Source organism: Haplochromis burtoni, unplaced genomic scaffold, assembly GCF_018398535.1.
Source record: "Haplochromis burtoni strain Fernald_Lab_line unplaced genomic scaffold, NCSU_Asbu1 Contig_109, whole genome shotgun sequence".
Taxonomy (NCBI): domain Eukaryota; kingdom Metazoa; phylum Chordata; class Actinopteri; order Cichliformes; family Cichlidae; genus Haplochromis; species Haplochromis burtoni.
In genome coordinates this window covers 1764745-1783061 of record NW_024582470.1, presented here as the reverse complement: position 1 = coordinate 1783061, position 18317 = coordinate 1764745, and the positions used below count along the sequence as shown (strand labels likewise).

General features: G+C 37.7%; 2 protein-coding genes across 6 annotated transcripts in view; one reads left to right on the top strand and one right to left on the bottom strand.

The window, feature by feature from the left end:
- Positions 1–18317, top strand: part of slc7a1a (solute carrier family 7 member 1a) — a 33979-nt gene that overhangs the window by 1276 nt on the left and 14386 nt on the right. For 2 of the 4 annotated variants that reach the window (XM_005928002.3, XM_005927999.3), the window contains exon 2: positions 4935–5023. The exons of 1 other annotated variant lie outside the window; for it this stretch is intronic. The gene's annotated coding sequence lies outside the window, so the exon portion shown is untranslated. Of the gene's footprint in view, positions 1–4934; positions 5024–11656; positions 11847–18317 lie in introns of those variants that run through there. One more of the 4 variants, XM_042223370.1, reaches the window with a different exon arrangement.
- On the bottom strand, positions 485–16809 carry LOC102291635 (homeodomain-interacting protein kinase 1). 2 transcript variants are annotated; one of them, XM_014335393.2, is made up of 10 exons: positions 16417–16809; positions 16156–16240; positions 3239–3458; positions 2950–3141; positions 2663–2844; positions 2379–2502; positions 2144–2263; positions 1982–2068; positions 1647–1833; positions 485–1492 (listed from the first exon to the last, which is right to left on the bottom strand). In XM_014335393.2, the coding sequence occupies exons 1-10, from the start codon at positions 16634–16636 to the stop codon at positions 1467–1469; spliced, it is 1443 nt and encodes a 480-aa protein (XP_014190879.1). In that variant the 5' UTR covers positions 16637–16809; the 3' UTR covers positions 485–1466. The 2 variants fall into 2 exon arrangements, with proteins under 2 accessions (XP_014190879.1, XP_014190878.1); XM_014335392.2 differs by having other exon boundaries at positions 485–1429; positions 16417–16808.

The window sequence follows — 18317 nt, the reverse complement described above, 5'->3', positions numbered from 1 at the left end:
ACACACACACACACACACACACACACACACACACACACACACACACACACACACACACACACACACTTTTATCTTGAAATCTACACCCCACCCCCTTTCCCTCCCCTCACTATTTTCAGCAAAATGGCACCCACTGTCTCAAGGGTATGCATTTTATGAAAGAACCTCAAACTGACCTGTGAAAAACATTACTAACCCTGTCATCATGATGCATTAGAATAATTAAAAAAAATGAAGCTGGTTCTTAAATTAGAGAAATCACAAGTTTATTGTTTTAATATTGTTCCACTTATTAGAAAATACAATAAAGAATAAGTACTTCATACAACAACATGTGAGTGAAAATAAAGTAATTCATTGGAAAAACAAATTTTAAATGGCCTAAGCCCCCTGACTATTGCAATGATGGCAACAGATTGCTTTTAATTATGACTTCTTCTTATAAGAGATTGGTACATATAACCTATCAGGTCTATTTTTCATGTTTTTTTTTTTATTTCTTTTTTTTTGGTTTACTCCTGAGCAGAAATGTCTGTCTCCAGCATTTGTGCTCAGCCAGTGTCCCGTTGATCAGTCTCAATAAGGAAGATGTGATTAAAAGTGTGGATGCTGCAATCTCAAGAGTTCCATCTGGCACTCCTACGCAACCTCTCAACATAGTCTTCCCCATTGTTCATCTTTCTCTACATAATTTGCTTAGGGATTAATACAGTATTCTGATTCTTTCTTTGTGGTGAGCTATAATTGTCCTACATCCAACAATGGAACCCTTTTTAAATCACAATGATCTTTCAGATTGGTCAGAGACTCTTACTCACATTGTCTAATCAGTCATTAAATTTTTTTTAAGACTCTGGTTTGATTTGGTGAGTCTTGCTAAGGACTTCACTGTGGTCCTAGACTTTGTGCAGGGGTGCAGTGTTTGGCTGGAGGGTGAGGACGGCATTGCTAAGCAGAATGGGTGGTCCTAGAGTAAAGACAGTGGAGTTTAGCTGCAAGGCCAGAAGGATATTGCTGCAAGGATGGGTAGTCCTGCAGTAAAGGCAGTGATACCGCACCTGGGTGCCATGCTGAGCTAGGGAGCAAAGTGTTTATTGAATAAATTGAATTGAAAAAGTGTGTGGTCGTAAAGTAGAGCCAGTGGCGCACAGCTGGAGAGCGAGGATGATCGTGCTGGTGAGGACAGATGGTCCTGAAGCAACAGCAGTGGTGTAACACGGGAAGGCAAGGATGATTTTGCTGAGCAAGGTGGGTTGTTCTGGAATAAGGGCTGTAGCGCATAGATGGAGGGCGAGGATGATTTTGCAGAGGAGGACAGGTGGTCCTAGAGTGAGAATGGCGCCTCACTTGGATGCTGTGCTCAGATCGAGGGCAAGGTTGGTTTTGCTGGGTAGCGTGGCTGGTCCTGGAGGATGGTTGCTGCGGAGACCTGCACACAGGTACCACCAGCCGTTACTGACAGATGCTCATCTTCTGAAAGCAAGAGTTAGCACTGCAAAACAATCAAGCCATGTACCAAATTATTGACTCACTCATCTGAATACAACATTTTCCACATAAAGCGAGATACAGAACATATGCTCACAGTGGAAATGTGTTTGTTGCATGTGGAAAACCAGTGTTTCAAAAGAGAAGTAATATCTTACTCGAAGCTGTAGGGGTACAGCGCGATATGTGGCGCAGTGTTGTGAAGTCGTGCTGCAGCACCTGACTGGGCGTCATCCGTTTTTCAGGATCAAGCTGAAGCATTCCTTTAAGCAGCTCGATAAACACCAGCAGATCACAGATTTCTGCGGATTTACTGGTATAATTTTGATGACGTGTGAACCAGAGCTGAAACATCAAAGAAAGAAAAGGCCCCTAAAAACTCTGAATTTTAAGTTGTTTCTTTTTGGGAGTTTTGTTTAAATATTTATTCTATAAATAAAATCTATATTTAGTTTTAAACATACAAAATAGAACAGTCAAGAAGTACACCTACGTTTTTAAGGTCATCAAGAGAGGTCAACTTCATCATCCTTTTCTCAGTGAACTTAATCCCTGTCTCACTGACAAACTGCTCAGGTGTCTGAAAAGACAGGAAACTCATCAACACTGATAAATTGTAAATTTGTAAAGTAAAAAATTGTAAAGTACTAAGAACCTTGAGTTTCCACGTGCTGGTGGTGAAATACAACTGCGTGTCGAAATAAAAGGCAGTCTTGAGCCCACTGTCGAGGATCTTGCCTGGAGGCTGGCCCTGAGTCTCCACTATGTACCTCATCTGGAAATACAGACCAATTGGTCAAATTCAGAGTCCAACAACTTTAACATAATGTGTTGTAATCCTTTAAATAAAGCTTTAAGTTCTTCAAAGGAGAAGCGCTAGTTATACTTACCACCTCATATTCATTCTCACCAGGGTAGAGAATGGAGCCAAGGTACAGATTAGCAGCAATGCAGCCCAGAGACCATACATCTATGGCCTCTGTAAATGGAGCCCCGAGAATAATCTCTGGGGACCTGATTTAGGACAAACAGGAAAAACAGCAACTGTCAATTATTAACAACAAAAGTGACAACTGGATTAGTTATGCAGCCAAGAAGCCCATCACAGAAACAGCAGGGGAGTATCCAGTATTGACCTTTAAGAGAAAAAGCCACTTTGGTTACAGCTACTAACCGGTATGAACGGGACTGAATGCAAGAGCCCATCGAGGCAGCGGAGGTTTCACATGCCAAGCTAAAGTCAATCACTTTGACCCTATATGGTTGTTTCTGATGGTTGACAAGCATCACATTTTCCAGCTTGAGGTCTGCATGTATCAAACATACAGACTTCAAATGATCCAGCGCTTTCGCAATCTAAAAAAAACCCAAACAAAAAAAAAACCCCACACACCTTTGTATTAATGTAATCAGCATCCATCTGAAAAACTTTATTTATGTAGAGAATACAGTTAAACACACCTGCTGGGTGATGGCTCTAACTGAGTTTAGAGCGAGTGGTCGGAATTGTCTTTCCTTCATGAATTCATAAAGGTTCTTGTCCAAAAGCTCGAATTCGAGACATAATTTTTGCCCATCGGTAAGAACGTTGTAAAACTGAACCAAGTTATACCTTTCAGATTTGTACAACTTTAACTTCTGCAGGGCAGCCACCTGGCAACATATGAGTTTTAGCTTCAAGTAAATATTTTAGAGGAATTTCTTCAAATACAATTGTTGGATTAACTGCATCAAGCCAAGTCTTTCCTACCTCCAAGTTTGCCAGTCCATTTCTGAAGCAATCAGTCTTAACTATTTTGATGGCTACGCTCTTCATGTCATTGAGCCTAATGAATTTTCCAACCGTGCCATAGGCTCCTTCTCCCAGGGTAGTTATCATCTGGTACCGTGAAGCTCCAGTTAAGTGCCAGCCTATGGGAAGTAATCGGTTGATCTGGGCAATTTTATGGGCATCTCTGGCATCATAACACCTAAAAAGAAAAAAACGTTATAAAGAAAAAAAAATCCTAAAAACGAACAAACAAAAATTTAAAAAGTAATTTAAAACTTCATTTCTTACAATGTAGACAAATTTTCATAATAACAGCAGGTGATATTAGAGGAAAAAGTGAAACAAAGCATTGTGATTGTAAACCGATCATCTGCTGTCATGAGCTAGTTAACCAAAAAGCAAACTAAATACTTGGCAAGTTAATGTCCTTGATTTATCTCAGTAGTTTCACCTTAAAAATTACTTTGATGAATATCGAGTGAACAAGTTCTGCATACTACAGTGCTTGGAGTTTTTTAGTGCTGAAATGGAAAGGTTTGGTGAAGCTGGTTTTTTTTAGGTCACAAGTCAGGGGTCTGACTGGACTTTAATAAATAAGTCTTACAGTTAACGTTATTTTAACCTGTCACAAACATTGATTTGGTGATGTCTAAAGGTTCATTCTTGGAGAGTACAAAACTTCAAACATTGGCCATTTCAAATGAGAGAAGACAGTTTTTACCTATAAAACAAATTAGAGCCACAGAGCCGAGCTCATTTGGCCCAGGTGAAACTCATGCACCTAATTACCCTCCAGTTATCTCCTGCAGAATAAAGCATGGCACAAAATCCAAAAAATAGAGATCTAGTATCCATGCAACATCACAAACCACACCTTCAAAGTGTAGGGGCTCTGAAAGCGAGTCTCATACAAGATACATTTCAATCCAGCATTATGTTTCATTTTATGTTCTTATTAATATTATAACAGGTGCATTAAGTACTGACAGCCAAATAATTTTAAGAGCTGATTTGCACATGTAAAGTTACATTAAGGGTGCAGACGCATTATAAGCCTGCATGTGGCCTACATGCACTAGGTCAGGGGTGTCGAACTGCAGTCCTCAAGTCATTCTTTGTTGACAATAAACTTATTTGAATATGTATTAGGACTGCCACTAATGATTATTTTTTATTATAGATTAATCCACTTATTTTTTTTCCATTGATTGAATGTTTTGCACAAGCCATAATCCAAAGTTGTAAAGGCCTTAGCAACTTTAGCTGACCAACATTTCCTTGATTGCCCTATTAGATTTATTACCTTATTAGATTCACAAGAACAACCAAGAATCTTGCTAACACTTAAAACACAAGCCCATAGGAGCAGTAGACAATGCATCTTTTGGAGAAATTGCAATGGGATGTTGCTACTTCCAGAGTTGGTCTGTGGCTTAGTGCTAAGAAGCCAGACAGAAAATGGGAGGGAGAGAAGTTTCTTCTTATATCATAAAATGTTGAAAACAATTAAACAGGTTGATTTTGTTTTTAAAATCTGGAACATTCAAGTATGCTAAAGTGTACTTAGTATATCATTAAGGCAGACTTTAAGATTAAAGCCTACTGGTTACACTGTAACTAACACTATGATGTTTTAAATGGAGGTTTGTTAAAGTTGCTGCTTGTGTGATTATAGATGCAGTGAGAGTCATGTTTCCCTTGCCGCCATATGTCATGACATCTTAAAACCTTCAACCTGAAAGTAGACAGAGGACGTTCAAGAAGGTGAGCTGCTGTTCTTGTTGTTATTCTACTGCTGCTTCACATAAAGAAAATACATTTTATTAGTGGACTCAATGATACTTTATGGTCAGACCTTGTCTTTGTTAGACACGGGAAGCCAAACTAGATTAATCAATAAAGTACATCTAGCAACAGTCCAAAACGGTGGCGTTAGACGCTGCTCAACTGCAGGATGAGATACTCTCTTTTTTCAGTGACCAAGCTAGCAAACCAACTTGTAAGTCAAACATTAGCTGGGAGGGCCTGAAGTAGCTGGGGAACAGTGACCACACTGAACCTAGGTATTTAATGAATGCAAAGTTTCATCAGTAAAAGCAAACATGCTATAAGGAATAAGGAATATCTAACTTTTATTGGGGTGGCTGCCACTCAGGAGAAGCAGTTCATCCTCTAATGGGAATATTGGTGGTCCGATTCTTGGCTGCTCCAGTCTGCACGCCAAAGCGTTTTAGGTAGAACGCAGTTAAGCTTATATAAGAAACAGTCCATTTACCATTTATAGAGCTATCTACACTTTGGTCAGATACATTTTTAGAAATTTCTGTTTAATTCTGGAAGGATGACAGATTTTAATATTGATAAGATGAGTCACTACTAACGAATCCAAAATAGATCCGGTCCAGATGGGGCTGATTATTTGATCCTTATCTGTTCTGCGTCCATCCTGCTGTGCAGGTGGACTGCGATCTGGACCTGGTTTGCAGATCCACTACAGAGCCTATGATATCTCTAGGTTGGATCTGAGCCAGGGTCATTTTGCTATTTAAAAGTAGCCTAAACCCAGGATTGAGAAGGTCTTGAACCCAAATGTGTCGTGTGGCCTTGGTGGAGTTTCGGCAATCTAAATTAGAGTGAAAGCAGAAAGTGGCCACTAACATCTGACTGCAAACCATAAGTAGGAGTAAAGTAAAGGTGTTGTGCAGTAAGTACAGTGCAATAATGGAAACATAACACATCTTCAAACTGATTCAGATCCTGCTTTGGTTAGTATGAAGGTGTTAAGAGTTAAATACTTGTCTCCTAATTGGATACTGACTTGTCAAGTTTTATTCTTTTTTCTGCAAAAAACAAAACAAAACTCAAATAAAGTGGAATATCTATTGTTTTGCTATTACCACAATGAGTTTTTTGTATTTATGCTTATATTCTTGAGAAAAATAGAGAGGCTCATTATACAGTAACATATAATCGACAAGAGTTCATGTTATAAAGGCATTTAAAGAAAGAGTAATCTGACCTTTCAGATCTAGACCATTGCAGCTCAGACCAGCTCGAGTCAGTCTAACTTTAGCACCCCTGAATGTGGGTCACTAGTGGTGAAGTTGCTGACTGTGTTAGTCTATCTGCAACCCCTACACACTTAAATAAGTATGTGTGTCTGTGCGTTTGTATGTGTGTGTGTGTAAGCTTTCCAGGATCACTGAGATTATGGAGGCTTCCGTACCATGAAGGGCTTATTCATATTTCCTCATTACTGTGTCTCTACCTGATTTGTGGCTTCTATTTATACCCATCACAGTTATGAGTAACACACTCAGACATTGTGTGTTCCTGCTTTTGGAATTGATTTGTTGCTGAAATAGGAATGCTAAGAATAAGATTCCAGGTAGAAGGTTTGTATTGAGTGGGTAGGGATTTATGAAACCTGTAACTTTTCATTCTTCGTAATAACCAGAATACTTTTTATGCTTTAACTCTGAATATTTTAGAGTTCCACTTTTTCCTGGAGTAATCTACAGAGTAATAATCTGCTATGAGTGGAATTAAGTCCATTGTAAAATGTTGATGAAAGAGATCTTTTGGTCAATGTAACATAACCTAACAGTTAAACATATGCTCTTGAAGTTCTCGATATGTTACTGCATATGATCTGGGTGGTGAGATCACTCACTTTACATTGTGTCAAGTGTATTTCTTTCTTGGCATATATTTATATTTGTCACAGTCTCTGCTGCGCTCTTGGCCAGGTTTATATATAAAAATCAATATATATCACAAGTATACACAAATATAGTACTTTGAAATATAAAGTTACATTTTTGCTTATTAGGTCAAAAGTGCAGTCGTGCTTTTCTGGGTTTTTTTTCATCTTTGGCAACAAAAACTCTGCAACTATAAGTTGACTAGCCAATCACAATGAAATAAGTCACGCTTTACACTGAAACAGTATCACTTTCAGAGTTCTGTAGCTTTTTATTGACCTCCACCAGTCATAAAAGTGATTCCAGAGATGTCAATAAATACAGCCTTCTTTTTATTTCCTTTTAATTTTGTGCAAAAACAGCATGAACTATTCCTGACCTGACCTAAAAACATTAGTATTTTTTACCTGCGTCAGGAAAGAGGAGGAAGAGTAGAAGTATTATTAGTTATTACCAGCCAGCCTGGCATGTTGCCAGCCTCTTTTTGTCCACCAAAACAACCAGTTTAAGGAGTTACTACCTGATGCCCAGGTGCTGCCCATTTCCTTCTTTTACTTATTAACAGTTGACTTGCTTCTGATATTTTTCCAACTTGTTTGAACATAAAATCATTCAGCTGCTACTGAAAAACCACAATTCCCACACCCTAATTTTCCAGGAGTAAGTCATTTCAATTCACTTAATATCTCTGATGTTGCTTTGTCAATTTCTATTACTTATAATAGCAATAACATTCTGAATTTTTAATGCAGGATAAGAACTTTAGAGTTTATCATAACGCAGAGACCTACTCGTCTCTGCATTATGAGTACTTACTTTGATATTGTATGTGCCCTCTGTTAGGAAAGTATGGGGAGTAGGACTGTTAAGAAAATGGGGGAACTGTCATGATCCCTGCATTTTGGGCCCCACGTTTGACATTGTGAGGTAATGTTTCCTTTGTATTTTTAAAAGGACAAAATATTTCAAAAGAAAAGTTTTGTTTCTTTTGTAATATTGCTTCCCTTGTGGCCTTAGATATATTTAGTTCATCATTTTCAACTAAGTATTGGTCCCTTTATAGTTAATATATAGTGTACTATTTGTTGAATGGCTGCTTTCATTTAATTCCCTGTGTTTACAAGTTTAAAAGCTTTGTCTATTTTCTGTGGCTCTTTTCGATTATCTTCTTAAGACTTATTGTATTCCTCTGAGTCTTTGGTTCTTGTTAGTTGTAGTTACTGTTTACACTGGGTTAGTACCCTGTTGTGTTCCTTGGTGTACTGATCTGCATTGCCCTGCATCTTTATGCGTTCCTCTGTCTTGTCTTTCTCTCCACCCTTATGCCAAGTTAACCTTTGCTTCCATTCAGTTGTGTCTTTCTGTTTTATTTTCTGTTGTTCTCTGTGTCTTCTGTTTTGTTTACTTCACCAGCCTGATAATGTCTATAGTAACAACATTTTTATACCTTTTACTTTTTACATTAAAGCAGATTTTTTTGTTTGAGTCATTCCTGTTTCCTGAGTCCTGCATTTGGGTCCGCCCTCTCACATGGTAAAATCCATGCTGGCTATTTTTCATCTTCTTTTCTTTTTCTTTCTTTTTTTTTTTTTTTTACAAGTGTTTAGATTAACTTCAAGTTTGACTTACTTACATAACATTCTGTTGCTTTTGGCTTAAATTGATCTGAAAAACTAATATACTAGAAATTTGATTTGACTCAAATAAGAGGCCTAGATTTTTGGTAATGCTGACAAGTGTTGTGGAAACATTTTATGTCTTTCTGAAACATTTGGATCTGACACAGTGGCTAACTGTTACTGATACTGTATTACTCATCTTGTTCTTTGTTTGTCCATAGAGGTGGTGCCACCTATCAATACACATTGTTCAGTTACAACTGACAAGGTTTACGGGTTCAAGGTGACCCTGTGGGGCATACCACCTCTATCTTGGTTAGCCAATAAGAAACACAACATGTTACCGTGTGGAACTGAAGATGATACCAAGATATTGCTGCAAATATAAGTAATCAGATAACACAGGTAAAATAAAATCAACACATAATTTTCAGAACTTCTCTGAGTTGCTTTGTCACAGTGTGGCCGGGTACTTATTCTAGCTCTTAAAACATTCATATGTGTTGTATGCATAACTACAACTTGAATCACAACTATAGTCTGTTGTAGTACCTGCTCATCCCTAAGGTTACATTCTTGCCCTCATCTCAGCCCAGAGGCCCTAGATGTAGAGGACAAATTTATATCAAACCACAAGCTCAATGTTTTTAATGGATCTCTTTTGTTCACACTTTTAAAATTTCACCCTCACCTTTTAACCTCCCTCAGTAATCATTGTGTGTCGCTAAACTGAAATGGAGAAAGCATAACACCAACTCCTGCTAATTAGTTCATTTAGTTCAGGAATGGAGAAAGTTGAAAGGCAAATGAACACTAATTAAAAATGAGACAGCCTTCTCTACTTTATATGAATTTATAAAATAAACTACCAAAAAGCAGTTAAAGCTGCAAGATAAATAAGTATAATTCTTTTATATCATGTCATTTGTTCTCCAAGGAAGAAGTTTAAACCAGAAAATGACTGGTGCAGGGACTTGCACCGATATATTTCTACTTTAAGGAAATATAACACTGGGTACAAAACGTTAATCATTATCCTGCGGTCAGAATAGTTTCTCAGCTTAAGTTTTGCTTGTGCTATAGATATGTCAACCCAGTTTTTAAAGAGATACTATCTGCTGTTGCTCATTTATTTCTTTTACTTATTAACAGTTGGTTTGCTACTTGGTATTTTTTGCAGCTGGTAGTAAACTGAAAAATCATTCAGTTGTTACTGAGAACGCTTTTTGTGCGCTTTTAAAGCATTAGATTTAAAGTTAAAATAATATTGTTGTAAATCCATCCATACTGACATGAGGTTTTGTGTTTTTACTTTGCTGTTCATTCACCTCAAAACGACGCCTCTGTTATACCACATGCTGACAATATTTCAAATAACCAGAAGAGGATGGATGAAGGAGATGGATAGATGAATGTGTGGCCTCTTTTACATGTTTTCTAGCAAAGTCTAACTTGCCTATCTTTAGGCTAATGTCTAATTATGACCTTCTCCCTTGCCCACACAGGTCTTTCAACTTTTAGCATATCAGAAATTCCAGTGAACAGCTGCCAAATACAAGTCCAACTATTTCCTTATTATTGCAATGAAATATCGAGAGAATAAGCCTCACACAGCCAACCACTAATCAGTCAATTACCTTTGATCCTCTGGAAACAGCAAATCATCCATAAAATGGCTATAATTTACTCGTTATATGTTTTTTTAAAATGTATGTTTCTTATCTTTTTGACTTGGAAGTTAACTGGAGCAGTTGTGCCCTCCAAAATTGCAGACTACCGATTTCCAGACACGTGAATTTCTGGTTATTGATTTCAACAGTTGTCAGGTGTGTGACTTAATCATCTAGTGTAGTTTAAGCCAGAAGGTTATAGCATCATAGTAATGGCTAATAGTAATGAGCAGGCGGGGCTGCGTGTTTGCACCTCTATCTCCTCCTCCATCTCAATGCGTTAAATAGAGTAACCCCGAAACTCCTCGCTGCATCCAAAGACCAAACTTTCACCATTGTGGGAGACTGTGTTGTGGGGTTCTACAGCTTCATCTTATTAGGCTTCGCAGGGAAGCATCCAATACCTTAGATACATTTTGCCCAGCTGCTGCATTAAGGTAAAATACTACTGTTGTAATGTTAGCATTTCTGTGTCACAAATGCAGGAAAGTGATCAAGTACTACCGAACTGATAACTTAGTAGTACTGTACCCCAGCTTGGAATGATTTTCTGGGGGAGAAATGTGTTTTCCTACATAAAATTAGGAGCACCCAGTGGTCTCTCTGCAACCATTTAGAATTTCCTTTTTCCTGCACTTGTATCCTACTGAAAGAAGTTTGTTTTAATGCAACACTACAATAATGAGCTACTTAAAGCACATGGTCAGTAGCCAAAACTATTAAAAATGAATAATAAATCCTGGAAACTGCTAGATCTGAATCTATCGGAGCTGCAATTGAACTTATCCAACAATGGCCTGTAATGTATGTAGGGAAAAGGGTGGCTGTAAGACTTGAAGTACTGTTTTGTACTGTAAAACCACAGGTGGTGGTGAAAGCAAAGGCACTGCAATGAGAATGAGAAAAATACCTCATCCTAAGGTGTTAAATCCCATCCCATTTAAGGCAATATGAAAACTTTCTGAAACTTTAAGGCTGTCATGTCAACAAGGAAATCCAATCTCTCACATGCACAGTACTGTTTGCTATTACTGCAGTGAGTTCGTTTTATATTTACACTTGTTTCCTCTAGAAAAGGACATATGTTCATTATCTAGATAGCTTCAGCTCAGACCAGCATGAGCTCACATTTTCCCTAAACAATGTGTAGCTTCTGTTTATACCATCACAGTTAAGATGAAGCAAGTTGCAACTGGATTTTGACTTTGACTTATCAAAGCAGTGTGAAAAATATAAGCAAGTCCAGCTTTAGTAAATATGTGTATAAATGGTTATTAAGATATCGAGTACCACCAGAGGCGGGCGATGGTGATACCGATAATGACGTATCACAATAATGGAAAAACAGAACACACACACACATATATAAATAAATAAATACATACATTTATTATATGCCTGTGTGCGCATGTGCATGTTTGAGTTTGTGTGTCTGTGTGGGTGTGTAGGTCATTCACTGTCCCTTGGGTGGTGGCATGTTGACATATATCAGGCAGCCAGTCATGCCCTGTGTCCTTCTCCTGGGAATATACTTTTATTTTGAAATGTTGCTTAGCTCGTGGAAATTTGGAATTACAGAAGTGAAGTGGTTTAAGTAAGTGTTCCTTACTTCATTGAATGACTTCCAATCTAGGAGGAAATGTGTCTTTGTTTCAAACTGACCAGTCAAACACTGATCGCATGTTCTGTGTCCTTGCGTTAAGAGCTGTCTCTACTTTCTATCTCTGACTGTTTTTCTTACATACATTTATTTGCATTTTGTTATAATTAGCTGGCTGGTGTTTGGAAAGCAGTGTTTTTGTGAGATCAGTCAGGCTCATTCTTTGGGTTTAGAGGGCTTTAGAATGGAGTGTGTCTTAGGAGCTGGACTTATGGTGATCAAAAATGTTTTACTTTATTTAATTCAGTCTAATTATCAGTGGGTGTCTTCCTAATTCTGCTGGACAGGCATCACTTAGTGCTTTTCTGTGTATGCATAAAATGTATCTGTAGAATTCTGCATTTAGTGATTATGTCGGTACAGTGCACACCATAACATTATCAAATGTTTCAAGGCAGATTTTCATTGGAATTTGCTCTAATTTAAATGAGAGCTTTCTCTTTTTTCTTTATTCCCTCTCTCACACACACACAGCTAACCAAGTCTTCACTCTAAAGTTTCTTGTGCTATCTAGAGAGACTATAAAAACAAAAACTATATTGTTTTTAATAAAATTAGATGTGGAAAAGATGACTTAAACTTTAACTTTTCTACTTTGACTCTATTTTTAAACTGAGGTTCTTATGTTGTTGTAGCCAGCTGTGAGGTCCGTTTTAAAATGCAGACAGTGACCAGTTCAATCTTTCACAGTTAGCCGTCTGTTTTTTTATATTGTCTTTATTTTAGTATAACTAGTTTAGCTTAGTATACAGATACAGCCACTCAATATTGCTGCTTTCAGTCCGATGATTTTCTCAGTATTATTTTTATAAACGTCTTTGCCTTATAATTGTTTTGTACCTTAGGGTGGAATGTTTCTTCAAGTTCTGTTTTAACCTTGCAACCATCCAAATCCAAGTGTATTCCACCTGTGTTAACTTGATAGGTGTGTGTAGGTGTGTAACTCTTATCAGCTGTTTAGGCTGTTTATGAGGGCTGGGCTGGGTCTTTGAAAATGTGAGCAAACAAACAAAGCAACCTCACGGTGCCTTCCTGAAAGCGGGGCATTAGAAGACTGGCAAAAAATGGAGTCTATACTACTATGTGAATTCCATATATTTAAGATTTTCCCACTTGATAGTGAGCTTTTGTTCTTTCTGTTGAAACCTTCAATTTGTTTCAAGGAGAGCAGCACATGCTCTCACAGTTACCACAAGAGTAAAAAAAAACCTGACTTTCTGATGTCGGGGGTTTCATGAACGCTGCTCTGAAAACTGTTTCTGTGACTGACCTTCTCTGACCTTAATACACTAAACAGGCATGTTCTGGTTTGTCAGATCATTGCAAGTTGAAATGACTTCAGCATCGTTTTGGGTTACACTCTGGTATAAATCTACCATGATGTTACAAAGTTTGCAAATGTATTAACAACAGTAACGAACTCTGGACTGCATACTTTTAAAACGGGATTTTTACAGTAATGTAAGTAATCTAAAAATCGTTTTTGATTCATTTTATTGAAGGACAAAACACATGATTGACATTGAATAAGAAGGCTTCACAGACGGGCAGAGCTGGGGGGAGGGTGCTGCTTGTCTGTTTCACATCATTAAGTGGTGACGATATGCAAATGAAGCGCGGCAGCTTAACAACAAGCACTAAAATGAGAAAAGCAAAAATCCCTCCCTATAGTTCGGGAAAATACAAAGAAGGTGACTGTTTTTATAACAGTGTTCTATAAATCCTTTCTATCAATGATTCCTGGAACACCGTTTACAAGTTTTAAAATCACAACCAGCACTGACAGGATATTTGTGTGGGGTTTGGAAGTTGCTGCCCTTCTGTGGGGGTTCAAAGAGCTGTTTGATGAATCACCTAATGTGTGACAAAGGAATCTGCTGTGATGCTAATGTCGGTCTGCCCTCTGCCTACCTGTCTGTAAAAGTTGTTAACATTACCGCAGTGATTTATCAGAAATGTGCAGAGTGTGGAAGGAGAATTAAAAGAAAAACAGGTGGTTAACAGCGAGCAATTTACTGCATTTAAAATGATGCAATCCATATATCATAAGACTACATAACTAGCTAATATATGTAATTATTATTGTACCACATCTAAAACACGCTCTTCTCTGACAGGACCAACCAGTAATCAGTTTGCATTTATATTTTGCATTGATACATGTGTAGAAAGCTAGAAGTGAATCAACTTCCATTAGTGCCCCCTGGTGGATGTACAAGACATTACCACTGGTTTTCATAAATGCTGCTTGGGACAGGTCGTCCTGTCAGGAATGAGGCGGGCATTTGAAGTGGCTGTATCTGTTACTAATACCACATCCAACTTTCATTTCTAGCTTTTATCTTAATTTCTTCTCCTACAATAATTTAATTATTTCCACGTGTTAGGTATTGTGTTGTTTGTTGTACCCTCTGTTTGTTAGGAGGTTCTCAAATATATTTTACCTTCACGATCTGTACCGAAATAACTTGTAAAATGAATAAAACCTCTTAAATTAACTCAATCTTAAATAGGTGCTTATTTTGTTAAATCTAACTGAAAGTTAACAGGTTACATTTTTTCAAGAAAGGATTTCTTTGACATTACTTCGGTTGTTGCAGGACAGGTTAAATATTTTCCCTGTGGGATACTGGTAAAACAGTACTGAGTATTTTCCTGGGTATCTGAGATACGCATCAACAAGTTCACTTCTGAATTATTTAAAAAAAACACACACACACACACTCATAAACAAAAGGAAGGTTTTGGAGTGGTCTAGTCAAATTCTTACATCACAATGAGATGCTATGGTGAGACCTTAAACAGGCTGTTTATACAGGAAAAGCCTCCATCATAGCTAACTCAAAATCAATTCTGCAAAGACGAGTGGCCGAAATTCCTCGACAGTGAAGTTATTATTATTTCACGTTAGAGCAGTTGATAGTTGATTGCAATTCCTGTTGCCAAGTGTGGAGCAACCAGTTAGTTTTTTACAATTACTGTTTTACAGGAAGCAAATTCTGGATATTTTTGGCTCTTAATAAATTAAATAATCTTTTAAAAACTGCAATTTGCATTTATTTGGGGGGTTTTTTTTTGTCATATAATAATAAAATTTGTTTGATGGTCTGAGAAATCAGAAAAGGGCCAATACTTTGTCATAGCACTGTCCATGTGTACACACATACAAAGGTACCCTGTACTTGTACAAAGTGATCTCAAACCTTTCTTTTTTGCATTGAATCATCAAAAAAGGATTAAAAAAAAAAAAAACCTTCACCACCTTGCACTACATTTAACAAACTTAAACATTAAAAAAAAATATTTAATAAACCTGTCTTTTTTGTACCTGATGTGCTTGTGACAAAAAAGCGCATCGGGTACCACTAAGAATGTTCATTTATTCACCATTATTGTTTAAGGGAGCCACATATTTCTATTCTTTAGTGATACTAGGATTTTGATGATGGAGCCGAACTGAAAATCTGGAGCTTAAGAAGGAGGGAGAGACAACCCCGATCGTGGTTCTTCACGCAGCCTGTTTTACATGCAGCCAAATCCACTTGTTCAGCGAGCTGATTGGTTATCAGACTTTTAGACAGAATAGACAGAATGTCTACAGAAATTTTGACACCTGGGAAAGCTATCTTTTCCCCGCTGTGCGCGCACACAGAGACATTTTCAAGTTACTTCCCTCGATCAGCCCTATTATATATAATTATCGAAATTTTTGTCTAAAATGCACTCGTTAATGTTACTTTGTAATGGTGCTAGATTAATGTCCGAATATAACATCCAAAAACCTGACGTTAATACTGCCCACAGCCTCACACAGCCTGGTGCGCATTTACGCACATGGCCTAAAACCCCTGTCTTAATTGAACTGCGGATAACTCGAGATGTGACGTTAAATAATTTTTTCTGTCTTTCCACACATACAGGCCAGCTGGTAGACACTGACTTCAGGTTTATATAGTGAAATAGTATTTTTTAAAACAAACTTTTCCTCCTCCTTGTATATAAATGATTCTATTAACAGCTATCACGAAAAACTTCCTCCAGCCATGTGCGCATTTTTGCGATTGCAGCAAACGGAATGCCGATGCGGCAACATACCGGGTCAGACATCGTGTTAACAATGAACTATTAAAATGTCAATAGAGAAGAGAGGCGAGCATCAGGGAAGCTGAAGGAACTGCCCGTGAGATGCTTTTTTAACGGAGGAGACAAACAGAGGAGGGAGGGAGAGAGATGGCACGCTTACCTTCTTGAAGAAGGTTGTTGCCCGTTGTTGGCAGGTGGTGGTCCAGGGAAACCCCGCTCAGTTGGCAGCTCAGCCATTGCCTTTACTGTAGAGTAAATTTAGAGTAAATTATTTGATCCTCTTCAGTACACTGAAACATACACACTTGTCATGGAGTTTGCAACAGCTAGTTGATAACTCCAGTGTTATGGAAAAAAGTAGGTTCTTAAATTTGCTCTCAAAAACTTACTGAAGCTACAGATGTCAGTTTAGAAAATTTACCTTGTTTGTCTCCAGTCCTCCCAAACACTTCTTCCAGAGTTGCCTTTCTAGTTCTAATCAAACCTGCTGCTTTAGCAGATTCAGCTGATGGAGAAAGGCGTGCAGGAAGCCGAGATTTCAGAAGAGGGACCCTGTCTTTTACGCAGCTCCATGCGCCGCCCCTGTCTACGTTTGTGCGAAATAAAGCTTCTTCATTGGCGCAACTGTGCACAATTAGCATACATGTCAATAAATGAAGGCTGATATTGTTTCATGCAAACATTTGCATGGTTAAAATACAGTCAAACAACTAGTTGTAGCTAGTTTTATACATGTAGTTAGCAGCCTGTGCGCTTAAGATGTTATCGCTAACGGCTATGGAAAACAACGACAGACCTGCTGCAGTCTAACCTTTGCAAAGCTAATGCTACTAAATTTAATACCAACACAGTCCCATAGTTAATGCTACGCTTTTTTTCCTCTACCACCTCTGTGTTATCCCTCATCAAGCTGACAGCATTAACTTTATCCAGCATTGCTAGCGTTAGCTATTTCCACAGTGACATGCTACGTTCAGACAGAAATGTCTTTATTTTATCAGATAAAAGTTTCAAATTCATTAACAGAAGCCAGCACAGGAAACATTAGGCCTGTTGTTAATTCTTACCCACACTTATAGTTAGCTAGTAGTTTTAAAACAGAATAGCACAAAGTGTCCAATTTCGACCTTTGTAATATTTAAATCTAGTCTGGAATGTCTGGTCCCATATCTACACTTACATTTCTTCCTCCAATGAAATGAAGAAAACAGGAAAACAGATGACTAAATCAATAATCCATCCTCTTCCATGCTAATGCCCTTCACACTGGACTGAATGGATTTAGCACCTGTGCTCAGCCATTCACTGTACTGTACAGATGAATAGAAGCTGTCATTGTCAAAAATAAACCTATTTAGTTAAATCCTGTATTATTATCATCATCATCATCATCATCATCATCATTATTATTATTATTATTATTATTATTATTATTATTATTATTATTATTATTGACCTGACAAAGTGTGTCACTGATACAGTTTTTTCTGTCTGTTTTTTGTTACTTTGTTTAAAGGTGACTTGTGATTTAATTATCTCAGTTTACTTGGACTTCTTTATGGTAAAGCCAGTATGACTAAATTCAGCCACCAGTCTTCCTCAAAGTTGTGAGAGAGGTGTTGATTTTTATAAAAAGTGTGTTAAGTGTCCTTTATTTCTCTTGGCAGTTTCTCTGCTTTTGTACTCTTTAGCTTGTCGTGCTTTTTAATATATCGATTTGCCGAAACAAAACCAAAAAACACAGCACATCATTTTCTGCACCTTTCTCTGTTACTCTGTCAATGGGTGTCAGGGTACTCATTCTAGCTGTTTAAACATTCACACGTGTTGTCTGTGTTGTCCTGACCTGATCAAAGTCTAGAGAACTTAGATGTAGAGGATAAATTTCCATCAGACCACAAAGCTTTTTATTAAGCTTCAGCCCATCTTTGTCTCTACCACTGACTTTACTGCAAATAAATTCAGTGATGCTCTTGTCAGTAAGTCTTTTCCTCTTACAACAGCCCTGCCGAATCCCAGTGAACTCCCAACCTCTTTCAGTGATCATTGTCATGTAGCTGAACTGAAATGCAATGTTAAAACTCACTCTCCTCCCTGCACGACTAATTATCTAGATTACTTAACCCTTTATTGGGCAATTTTCAGCCTAAAAACACTATCCCTCTTATCTTGATCACTTAATGTTTTTGGAATTGAATAGTAATCAGAGGTTATCTGAAAATATAGTAATCCTCACTCACTGCCAACTAAAAACACTGCCAGTTTCAAACCATTAATCATTCATAGACATCATGTCAGCAAGGTTGTTTTTTTTGGGGGGGG